We start from the raw sequence: 12,341 nt of genomic DNA, 5'->3' as shown, positions 1-12,341 counted from the left end.
ACTGGCAAATCTGGTGCAGTCCATGAGGAGGAGATGCACTGCAGTACTTAATGCAGCTGGTGGCCACACCAGATGCTGACTATTACTTTTGACCCCCCTTTGTTCAGGGACACATCATTTCATTTCTGTTAGTAACATGTCTGTGTAACTTATTCAGTTTCTATCAGTTGTTGATTCTGATGTTCATACAAATATTTACACATGTCAAGTTTGCTGAAAATAAACCCAGTTGACAGTGAGAGGACATTTCTTTTTTGCTGAGTTTAGTTACTGTCCCATATACATGCACAGCACACATGATAAAAACATGAGACAGCACCCCAATCCACACAATACATTCACGAACCAATGAACAAGAAAAACACTGCCATCTGCTGCCCTCTAGTGGTTGTTTATATAACATACAGAGTAAAACCAGACTGGCCAATCACTCACTACCTTTAAAAATGCTTGTACTGTTACAGAATAAGAGATTTCGTATAGACACGCCACAGGTTTGTCAATATGATATCTGTCAAATGGTCTTCACATTTATTATCAAGAGTGTCTCAGAGAGACACTACAGATTAGAGAACTCATGTTTTTTTTTTATACAATACATATCTGGTCTGATAGTCCACATACATATTACATCAAATATGCTGGTAGTGCTTATCTTTTATATGTAGGCCCTCCATTTCAGATAAAGAAATAATTAGCCAATGCTCTGAGAATATGATATGCCAGTAAAATATTACAAACCCAGGCAGTTAGCAACCCAATATCACACTTCATTGTAAGACAGATCGAATATCATAATACTCACTGGATAGAGAGCTAGGTCAGGCTCTGCGAGGTTGTCTTTGACTGAAATCATAGTGAAATCTAGGCATCCGATAATAACACCAGTGTTGTCTGTGAGGTACAGAGGTAAGTAAGCCCACTGACAATATACGATTAGCCCTTCCTTTCACCAATGACACTAAACTAATTCCCAAGCCAAAAGGAACTGTAGCTTTAGATTAGTTAAACAGTTTGACAGCGAGGAAGAAAAAGCATAGACATGAAATGGCTGCTTCAGCAAATAGGTTAGTGTCGTTACAAGGATTCTGTCCCCAGATCAACAAGTTGAAATCAAAGCCAAAGTCAAATGCATTCCTGACAGTTTGAATCAAGGCATTTTTTGTTGTTGAATTTTACCCCCATTACTCCCCAATTTCGTGGTATCCAATTGTTAGTAGTTACCATCTTGTCTCATCGCAACAACTCCCATACGGGCTCGGGAGAGACGAAGGTCGAAAGCCATGCGTCCTCCGAAACACAACCCAACCAAGCCGCACTGCTTCTTTAACACAGCGCGCATCCAACCCAGAAGCCAGCCGCACCAATGTGTCGGAGTAAACACCGTGCACCTGGCGACCTGGTTACCATGCACTGCGCCCGGCCACAGGAGTCGCTGGTGCGCGATGAGACAAGGATATCCCTACCGGCCAAACCCTCCCTAACCCGGACGACGCTAGGCCAATTGTGCGTCGCCCCACGGACCTCCCGGTCGCGGCCGGCTGCGACAGAGCCTGGGCACAAACCCAGAGTCTCTGGTGGCACAGCTAGCACTGCAATACAGTGCCCTAGACCACTGCACCACCCGTAAGGCGGAATCAAGGCATTTTTAATAAAGATTTGGCATCTAAACAGGTTAGGTTTCTGAAAACAGTCATGACTTTAAAACATGAATGTAGGCTATTCCTCCCAAAGACAATATGTTCTGTGGTCCGATAATAAGCCTAAGTCACAAAAGGTTGAAGGGAAATAAATAAAGTGACATGCATTCATTTGTCCGTTAATCACAATTTGTTCACAGAAGACAAAAAACACACCTGTCAAGGGACTTAAGCAATATGCTCAATCAAAATAGGCCCTAAACATAAAGAGAATAGGAAAGAACCTGCAGGAAATGATCTGAAAAATAAGGTTCATGTCCATGGTTGGAGTGATCGGGTTGTTGAGTCCAGAGGAGCCCTATAGAGCCATAGTGGGGCTCACAAGACCAAGGACTAGCAGGGCACCAGGAGCATCAGTCTTGACGGTGAGGGACTGGAAGAGATGCTTCTGCTTCCAGTGAGTGAAGATAATCTTTCTGTGGCTGTGTGTTTGGGGTGGTTGGGGCATGAGACCCCTACGAGGGGGATAGTGGCCGGCGTACCAAGTCCCCTGGCAAACAAACATGTTTCTAGACAGCCAATATCTCCCGTTCTTGCTTCTTCCTCGGTCTCTCTGAAATAAAAGACAAGCAGACAGACTCAGAATGACTCCTAATTATCACATAGTCTATTACAACTGGTGGAGTATTCAACCTAAATCTGAATCCAAATCTGAACACATTTTCAACGTGAAATTAACCCTCATTGTAATTCCGCATGTTGACATATCTGAGGAGTCTAACCTTGACCTGGCTCTGGTTCTACCTCAGCTGTCTCTGGGACTTCAGGCAGGGACTCATCAGGTACCTCTGGTAGGTCAAGGTCTCCCTACACATACAAATCAAGGTTTTAGAGAAAGGAATAATAAGAAAGACAGAAATCGGGGAGGGACTTGAGCAGAAAAATGTACGTTCTAGTTGACAAAATAGAACCTTCCATTTGTATGAAATAGAACATTCTATTGATAGAGAGATACTGTCCAGGTTGACAGTCTCATGATGAGATGGTTTCTGCCTTGCCAGCCAGTGTTGTTGTTGAGTAATTCAAACTGACCTGGGTGATGGCCTCCAGTTCAGCCAGTATAGCATCTTCATCCTCCTGTGTCAGGGAACCTGCCAGCATCTCATCTATTTCCTGAAGATAGATCAAAAAGGTACAAATAAAGATCAATAAAATACAGTAATTTCAGTAACATAGCAACGCCTCTAAAAAGAAACAGTGGGGACCTTACCCTCTGGTATTCAATGGCTTCTTGGGTCTCATCCATAATTCTCTCCACATCATCAATGGACATCGCCTAATACGAAAGAACAAAACAGTAAGTACAGGGAAGCCAATGTTTTAGCCATGGATTATTAATGTGGAATGCTATTTGGACTGCAGATGCAATGAAGGTAACTAAGGGCGCTTTCACATATCCCCTGTAAGATGCGGATTCTGGAGCATTTAGTAGCCTGATCCACTCTATACTGCTAACAAACCTTGGCTGAAACTAACCCTGGCTGAAACAAACCCTGGCTGAAACAAACCCTGCACGAGTAGCAGGTCCAACATCCAGGACAGGAGAACCAGGTATTAAGAGTCGGCAGCGTAATTCAAGTGAAACTTTGTGCCCGTTACAAGCAAGCTAGCTCGCCAACGTCATGTAGAATGTGTGCCTGACAAGTTGCATCCTGAAACGGTTATTTTCAGGTGTTGTGAAAGCTAAACTTATTCTGTAGAACTCTCACAAATGCTCCAAGAAACCGAACGGGGGTACCGAAATCCATGTGAAAACGCCCTGAGCAACCTATTTATCTTACTGATGGCTTATGGAAAAACACATACAGTATGCTACCCATCTATGTCATAGGCATAGAGAACAAACTTAGATCTCTGATACCTTCACATACCTCATGCAATGACTTCAGGCAATCGTTTCCAACTTTAAGGCCTTCAATGACTTTCATCTCAATCTGGGCAAACTCAATGTCTTGACACTAAAGAAAACACGATTAGAAAGCAATAGTTGAGTACAGGTGGGTATTCACTGGGAACCAAATGGAAGCAAACAAAATGAAAACAGAGGGACGTATCTAAAAAAATATTGTTATTGTTGCAAAGCGTTTTCTGTTTAGAGTGAACATTTTGTTGCTACGGTGCAATACATCCCATGTTGCGGTAATGAATAAATTACCATGTTATACTATTCCTGGTGGTGTGAGAGTAAATGTTTGAAAAATGTTTCAACTATTTACCATGCGCTCCAGGTTGCTAATCTGGTTTTCCGTCTTGTCTAGGAGCTGGTCTTGGTATCTCTTCTTTTTGAGCAAGAGGAGGGCCTTTCTGTTTGAAAACAAAATACAGAAAGGTTAGAAAATGCAATACAATATACTAAATTGGAAATAACATAATAATAACAACAGTTTGGACACGCCTTCTCATTCAAGGGTTTTTATTTTTACTATTTTCTACATTGTAGAATAATAGCGAAGACATCAAAACTATGAAATAACACATGGAATCATGTAGTAAAAAAAAAAGTGTTTTGAAAATATATTGTATATTTGAGATTCTTCAAAGTAGCCACCCTTTACCTTGACAGCTTTGCACAAAACATGAGTCTCAACGTCAACAGTGAAGAGGCGACTCCGGGATGCTGGCCTTCTAGGCAGAGTTGCAAAGAAAAAGCCATATCTCAGTTTGGCCAATAAAAAATAAAATTAACATTGGCAAAAGAACACCGACATTGGACAGAGGAACTCTGCCTAGAAGGCCAGCATCCCGGTGTCGCCTCTTCACTGTTGACGTTGAAACTAGAGGTCGGCCGATTAAATCGGCATGGCCGATTAATCAGGGCCAATTTCAAGTTTTCATAACAATGATTATGGCTGATTACATTGCATTCAACGAGGAAACTGCATGGCAGGCTGACCACCTGTTACACGAGTGCAGTAAGGAGCCAAGGTAAGTGGCTAGCTAGCATTAAACTTATGTAAAAAAAAATAATAATCTATATTCAAATAATCACTAGTTAACTACACATGGATGATGATATTACTAGGTTAACTAGCTTGTTCAACTTCGCCAAACGGGGGAAGATTTAACAAAAGCACATTCGCAAAAAAATAAAAAATAAAATAAAAGCACAATTGTTGCACGAATGTACCTAACCATAAACATCAATGTCTTTCTCAAAATCAATACACAGAAGTATATTTTTTAAACCTTGCATATTTAGTTAAAATAAATATGTCAGCAGGCAATATTAACTAGAGAAATTGTGTAACTTCTCTTGGGTTCATTGCACGCAGAGTCAGGGTATATGCAACAGTTTGTGCCGCCTGGCTCGTTGCGAACTACTTTGCCAGAATTGTACATAATTATGACATAACATTGAAGGTTGTGCAATGTAACAGCAATATAAAGACTTAGGGTTGCCACCCATTCAATAAAATACGGAATGGTTCCAGATTTAAGTCTATGATTTGATAGAGCAGTCTGACTGAGCGGTGGTAGGCTCATAAACATTCATTCAAACTTTAAGGCGTTTTTCAGCAGCTCTTAACAATGCTTAGCACAGCGATGTTTATGACTTCAAGTCTATCAACTCCTGAGATTAGGCTGACAATACTAAAAGTGCCTATTAGAACATCCAGTTGTCAAAGGTATATAAAATACAAATGGTATAGAGAGAAATAGACGACGTGTCATAGTTATTATAGTAATTAACTTCTTAACTGGGAATATTGAAGAACTGGGAATATTGAAACACCAACTTTCATGTTCTGAGCAAGGAACTTAAACGTTAGCTTTTTATTTTATTTACATGGCACATTGCACTTTTACTTTCTTCTCCAACACTTTTTGCACTATTTAAACCAAATTGAGCAAGTTTCAATACTTGAGACTAAATAGATTTTATGCATTATATTAAGTTAAAATAAGTGTTCATTGTTCATTCAGTATTGTTGTAATTGTCATTATTACAAATAGATTTTTTTTTTAATTGAAAAAAAAAAAAAAAAGATAAAATTGGCCGATTCATCGGTATCGGCTTTTTTTTGGGTCCTCCAATAATCGGCATCGGCGTTGAAAAATCAGTCGGTCAACCTCTAGTTGAGACTGGTGTTTTGCAGGTACTATTTAATGAAGCTGCCAGTTGAGGACTTGTGAGGAGTCTGTTTCTCAAACTAGACACTAATGTACTTGTCCTCTTGCTCAGTTGTGCACTGGGGCCTCCCACTCTTTATATTCTGGTTAGAGACAGTTTGCGCTGTTCTGTGAAGGGAGTAGTACAGTGTTGTACGTTAACTTCAGTTTCTTGGCAATTCCTCACATGGAATAGCCTTCATTTCTCAGAACAAGAATAGACTGACGAGTTGAGCCTGTAATCGAACCCACAAATTCTGATGTTCCAGATACTCAACTAGTCTAAAGAAGGACAACAGTTTTCAGCTGTGCTAACATAATTGCAAAAGGGTTTTCTAATGATCAATTATCCATTTAAAATGATACACTTGGATTAGCTAACACAACAAGCCATTGGAACACAGAGTGATGGTTGCTGATTATGGGCCTCTGTACGCCAACGTAGATATTCCATTAAATCAGCTGTTTCCAGCTACAATAGTCATTTAAAACATTAACAATGTCTACACTGTATTTCTGATCAATTTGATGTTATTTTAATGGACTTTTTTTTTGCTTTTCTTTCAGAAATCAAGGACATTTCCCAAACTTTGAATGGTTATGTCAGTACAGTTGAAGTGGAAGTTCCCATACACTTAGTCATTAAAACTCGTTTTTCAATCACTTCACAAATTTCTTGTTAATTAACAAACTATAGTTTTGGCTAGTCTGTTAGGACATCTACTTTGCGCATGACAAGTAATTTTTCCAAAATTGTTTACAGACAGATTATTTCACTATCACAATTCCAGTGGGTCAGAAATTCACATACACTAAGTTGACTGTGCCTTTAAACAGCATGGGACATTTCAGAAATGATGCCATGGCTTTTGAAGGTTCTGAAAGACATCATTTGAGTCAATTGGAGGTGTACCTGTGGATGTATTTCAAAGCCTACCTTCAAACTCAGTGCCTCTTTGCTTGACATCATGGGAAATTCAAAAGAAATCAGCCAAGACCTACAATATTTTTTTTTCTGAGACCTCCACAAGTCTGGTTCATCCTTGGGAGCAATTTCCAAATGCATCAAGGTATAGTATGCAAGTAAACACTATGAGACCACACAGCCGTCATACCGTTCAGGAAGGACACAGAGATAAACGTACTTATGTGCAAATCAATCCCAGAACAGTAAAGGACCTTGTGAAGATGCTGGAGAAAACAGGTACAAAAGTACCTATAGCCACAGTAAAACGAGTCCTATATCGACATAACCTGAAAGGTCACTCAGCAAGGAAGAAGCCACTGCTCCAAAACCACCATAAAAAAGCCAGACTACAGTTTGCAACTGCACATGGGGACAAAGATCGTAATTTTGGGAGAAATGTCCTCTGGTCTGATGAAACAAAAATAGAACTGTTTGGCCATAATGACCATCATTATGTTTGGAGGAAAAAGGGGGGGCTTGCAAGCCAAAGAACATCATCCCAACTGAAGCACAGTGGTGGCAGCATCATGTTGTGGGGTTGCTTTGCTGCAGGAGGGACTGGTGCACTTCACAAAATAGACAGCATCATCAGGGTAAAAAATTATGTGGATATATTGAAGCAATATCTCAAGACATCAGTCAGAAAGTTAAAGCTTGGTCGCAAATGGGTCTTCCAAATGGACAATGACCCCAAGCATACTTCCAAGGTTGTGGCAAAATGGCTTAAGGACAACAAAGTCAAGGTATTAGAGTGGCCATCACAAAGCCCTGACCTCAATCCTATAGAAAAGGTACGGGCAGAACTGAAAAAGCATGTGCGAGCAAGGAGGTATTTCACCAGCTCGGTCAGGAGGTATTGGCCAAAATTCACCCAACTTGTTGTGGGAAGCTTGTGGAAGACTACCCGAAACGTTTGACCCAAGTTAAAACTTCTTAGGGCTGCAATCCCGTTAAAGGGATGATATGACAACAGCCAGTGAAAGTGCAGGGCGACAAATTCAAAACAGAAATCTCATAATTAAAATTCCTCAAACATACATGTATTTTATACCGTTTTAAAAGGTAATCTTGTTGTTAATCCCACCACAGTGTCCGATTTCAAATAGGCTTTACAGCAAAAGCACCACAGACGATTATGTTAGGCCACCACCAAGCCAAAGAGAAACTCAGCCATTTTTCCAGCCAAAGAGAGGAGTCAAAAAGCACAAATAGAGATCAAATTAATCACCAACCTTTGATGATCTTCATCAGATGACACTCATAGGACCTCATGTATGTTTTGTTTGATAAAGTTCATATTTATATAAACATATCTGAGTTTACATTGGCGCGTTACGTTCACTAGTTCCAAAAACATCCAGTGATTTTGCATAGCCACATCGATTCAACAAAAATACTCATAAATGTAGATGATAATACTAGTTATACAAATGGAATTATAGATATACCTCTCCTTAATGCAGCCACTGTCACATTTCAAAAAAACATTTTACGGAAAAAGCAAACCATGCAATAATCTGAGAGGGCACTCACAATTGTCCGCCATGTTGGAGTCAACAGAAACCAGAAATCACATAAATATTCCCTTACCTTTGATGAGCTTCATCAGAATGCACTCCCAGGAATCCTAGTTCCACAATAAATGCTTGATTTGATCGATAATGTTCATTATTTATGTCCAAGTAGCTACTTTTGTTAGCGCGTTAGGTACACATATCCAAACGCTCATGCAGGTCCTGCATAAGTTCGGACAAAAACGTCAAAAATGTTTCTTCGACCTGTAATCTAAGTATAGAATCAATCTATACTTTTGTTATCATAAATATTCAATAAAGTTCCAACCGGAAAATTCCTTTGTGTCTAGAGAAGCAATCAAACGCAGGTCGATATCATGCGAAACGCACGTGACGAGGAAATGGCTCTCTGCCAGTAACCCGACTCATTCAGTCCCACAACACAGTAGAAGCCTCATTCAGGTTTCTAAAGACTGTTGACATCTATTGGAAGCCCTAGGAAGTGCATATCAATAGGGCCTGGGTTGAAAATCGACCAACCTCAGATTTCTCACTTCCTGTTTGGATTTCTTCTCAGGTTTTTGCCTACCATATGAGTTCTGTTATACTCACAGACATCATTCAAACAGTTTTAGAAACTTCAGTGTTTTCTATCCAATACTAATAATGATATGCATATATTAGCAACTGAGACTGAGGAGCAGGCCGTTTACTCTGGGCACCTTTCATCCAAGCTACTCAATACTGCCCCTGCCGCCATAAGAAGTTTAAATTGTTTAAGGCAATGCTACCAAATAATAATTGAGTGTATGTACACTTCTGACCCACTGGGAATGTGATGAAAAAAATAAAGGCTGAAATAAATCACTAGGATTACAAGTCAAGAATTATGAAAAACTGAGTTTAAATGTATTTGGCTAAGGTGTATGTAAACTTCCGACTTCAACTGTATGTATCAATGTATGATCATGACAACTTTCAATCTCAAGCGCTTTAAAGTGACATTTACTTTAGGCATTATTTATGGTGAGAGAAGGTCCTTACTCTTTCTTGCCATCTTTCAGCAGCTGCTTGGCCAGATTCCTCTCTTTTTCCAGCTGCAGAGTGATTCTTTTTTGGTACTGCTTCAACTTATCTCTCTGCTGTTTCAGTTGCTGGAATGGAGAAGACAGACATTTTAACGTGATTGAAATGAGTGGTATTCCAACAACGCTAAATCGCTTCAGTTTACTGTCTAGCTTGCCAGTACAGTCAATTGAATTTGGTGTTAGCCCTGGTTAGTATGGGTTGTCAGACTGCCCCTAACCCACCAGTGTGTCTTAAACAACAGTGTGAGTAACAATAGCGTTATCAGTGGTTTGCCTTCAAAATAAGTCACATTGAATATGATGCAAACGGATACAATTAGTGAAATGCTATATCTTAACTAGATAACGCAAAAGAAGTTTGGAATGTTTTAAAAATTCAACAATAGACAATGTTAAATTCATTTTTTTTTTTTAAATATCAGTTGAAATTGCACTGTGGATGTATTAAACTTCATCATTGAATTGGGGGCATAATTCTATTTCACTGTACAGCCTTACCTATGGATTGTGGATCAATGAAAATGGGGTAACAGTCTACAGTAATGTTCTGTGGATGTCAATGAGTAGAGAGTTTACACAAATATTAGCGTCGTAGCTCTTATTGCAGGACTGACTGTGAGAAATGACCGCACTATCCAGCCTATCGTGCATATTGACATGTGGGTGTCATTTGAGTAGCATGATACACCATTTTATTGAGTATTAAATATGCTCGATATGTAATGCTGCAGTTTAATACAGGAGAACGCTACATGCCTGAATGCATAGGCCAACTGGAACATTTGGTGGAGGAGGGGCTGTTATTCATGGTTGTCCTTAGGTCCAGTGAAAGGACTTTTTAACTCTACAGCATACAATGACATTCTAGATGATTCTGTGTTTCAACTTTGTTGCAACAGTTTGGGGGAAGGCCCTTTCCTTTTTCAGCATGGCAATACCCCCGTGCACAAAGTGAGGTCCATACAAAAACGGTTTGGAAGAACTTGACTGGCCTGCACAGAGCCCTGACCTCATCCCCACCAAACACCTTTGGGATGAATTGAAATGCTGACTCCGAGCCAGGCCTAATATGCCAACCTCACTAATACTCGTGGCTGAATGGAACCAAGTCCCTGCAGCAATGTTCCAACATCTAATGGAAAGCCTCCCCAGAAAAGTGGAGGCTGTTATAGCAGCAAGGGGGAGGGCAAACGCCATATATGCCAACCTCACTAATACTCGTGGCTGAATGAAACCAAGTCCCTGCAGCAATGTTCCAACATCTAATGGAAAGCCTCCCCAGAAAAGTGGAGGCTGTTATAGCAGCAAGGGGGAGGGCAAAGGCCATATTAATGCCCATGATTTTTGAATGAGATGTTCGAGGTGCAGGTGTCCACATACATTTGGTCATGTAGTGTACTTTGCAGATCTAACATTATAAATCGATTCCCTATCTGGGTAGAGAGCCAACTGGAACATGTTTGTAGCTAAGTATATACTATAGTAACTATGTTAGCAGGCTGACTTGCTAAATAGTTGGCTACGGCTAGCTAGCTACAGTAACGTTAGGCTACTCACCAAAACGGCTCTGTCCTGCTCTGTGACTCGCGTGCGTCTCTTTCTGCCGAAAATGTTTCCCATTTTGATTCCGCATCCCCGCCACTCTGTGCAACTAAAGAGTCGACTTGTAAACAAGTCTTTTTCTCAGAAGAACATTGCGTAAGCCTACAATTAGTTTGTAGAGCGGTCGACAGGCTAGATATCTTATTATTTTGCTAGTTTATTTCAGCGAAGCTAATTCTAAAAACCACACCCCTAAAGTCAGGAAGTACGGCATTCAGGTATGGACAATCGAAATAGAGGGGTTCTCTCGTTTGGGCAAGTCTGTCCTGCGCCTCCTTGTTCTTCTTTTGTGATTGGGTTGGCGGATCGCATCCAACTTTTAAGGTGCATACACCGCCACCTACTGTACTGGAGTGTGAGGCCAGTCACGACCTACCTACAGTGGCAAGAAAAAGTATGTGAACCCTTTGGAAATATCTGGATCACAACAAAAATCACAACAATAGACAGAGTCTGCTTAAACTAATAACACAAACAAGTCTACATGTTCATGTCTTTATTGAACACCATGTAAACATTCACAGTGCAGGGTGGAAAAAGTATGTGAACCCTTGGATTTAATAACTGGTTGACCCTCCTTTGGCAGCAATAACCTCAACCAAACATTTTCTGTCATTGCGCATCAGACCTGCACAATGATCAGGAGGAATGTTGGACCATTCCTCTTTACAAAACTGTTTCAGTTCAGCAATATTCTTGGGATGTCTGGTGTGAACTGCTCTCTTGAAGTCATGCCACAGCATCTCAATCGGGTTGAAGTCAGGACTCTGACTGGGCCACTCCAGAAGGCATATTTTCTTCTGTTGTTGATTTACTTCTGCGTTGTGGGTTGTTGTCCTGTTGCGTCACCCAACTTCTGTTGAGCTTCAATTGGTGGACAGATAGCCTAACATTCTCCTGCAAAATGTCTTGATAAACCTGGGAATTCATTTTTCCGTTGATGATAGCAAGCTGTCCAGGCGCTGAGGCAGCAAAACACACCCAAACCATGATGCTTCCTCCACAATAATTTACAGTTGGGATGAGGTTTTGATGTTGGTGTGCTGTGCCTTTTTTTCCTCCACACAGTGTTGTTCCAAACAACTCAACTGTAGTTTTATCTGTCCACAGAATATTTTGCCAGTAGTGCTGTGGAACATCAACGTGCACTTTTGCAAACTTCAGACATGCAGAAATGTTTTTCTTTTGACAGCAATGGCTTCTTCTGTGTTGTCCTCACATGAACAACATTCTTGTTTAGCATTTTATGTATCGTAGACTCATCAACAGATGTTCCAGAGATTTCAGTAAGTCTTTAGCTGACATTCTATGATTCTTCTGCCCTGTGCTCTTGCAGTCATCTTTGCAGGACGGCCACTCC

At 40.5% G+C, this 12,341-nt stretch overlaps 1 protein-coding gene across 1 annotated transcript; it reads right to left on the bottom strand.

The window, feature by feature from the left end:
* Nucleotides 1–1,518: 1,518 nt before the first annotated feature.
* On the bottom strand, nucleotides 1,519–11,238 carry chmp6b (charged multivesicular body protein 6b). Its single transcript, XM_024431499.2, has 8 exons — nucleotides 10,937–11,238; nucleotides 9,336–9,445; nucleotides 3,917–4,004; nucleotides 3,572–3,658; nucleotides 2,911–2,976; nucleotides 2,733–2,813; nucleotides 2,423–2,507; nucleotides 1,519–2,253 (listed from the first exon to the last, which is right to left on the bottom strand). Exons 1-8 carry the CDS (start codon nucleotides 10,997–10,999, stop codon nucleotides 2,210–2,212), a joined length of 624 nt encoding a protein of 207 aa, XP_024287267.1. The 5' UTR covers nucleotides 11,000–11,238; the 3' UTR covers nucleotides 1,519–2,209.
* Between the last annotated feature and the right edge of the window lie 1,103 nt (nucleotides 11,239–12,341).

The sequence above is a fragment of the Oncorhynchus tshawytscha genome, linkage group LG01 (genome assembly GCF_018296145.1).
Source record: "Oncorhynchus tshawytscha isolate Ot180627B linkage group LG01, Otsh_v2.0, whole genome shotgun sequence".
Classification (NCBI taxonomy): Eukaryota; Metazoa; Chordata; class Actinopteri; order Salmoniformes; family Salmonidae; genus Oncorhynchus; species Oncorhynchus tshawytscha.
This window is presented reverse-complemented; position numbering and strand designations above follow the sequence as displayed.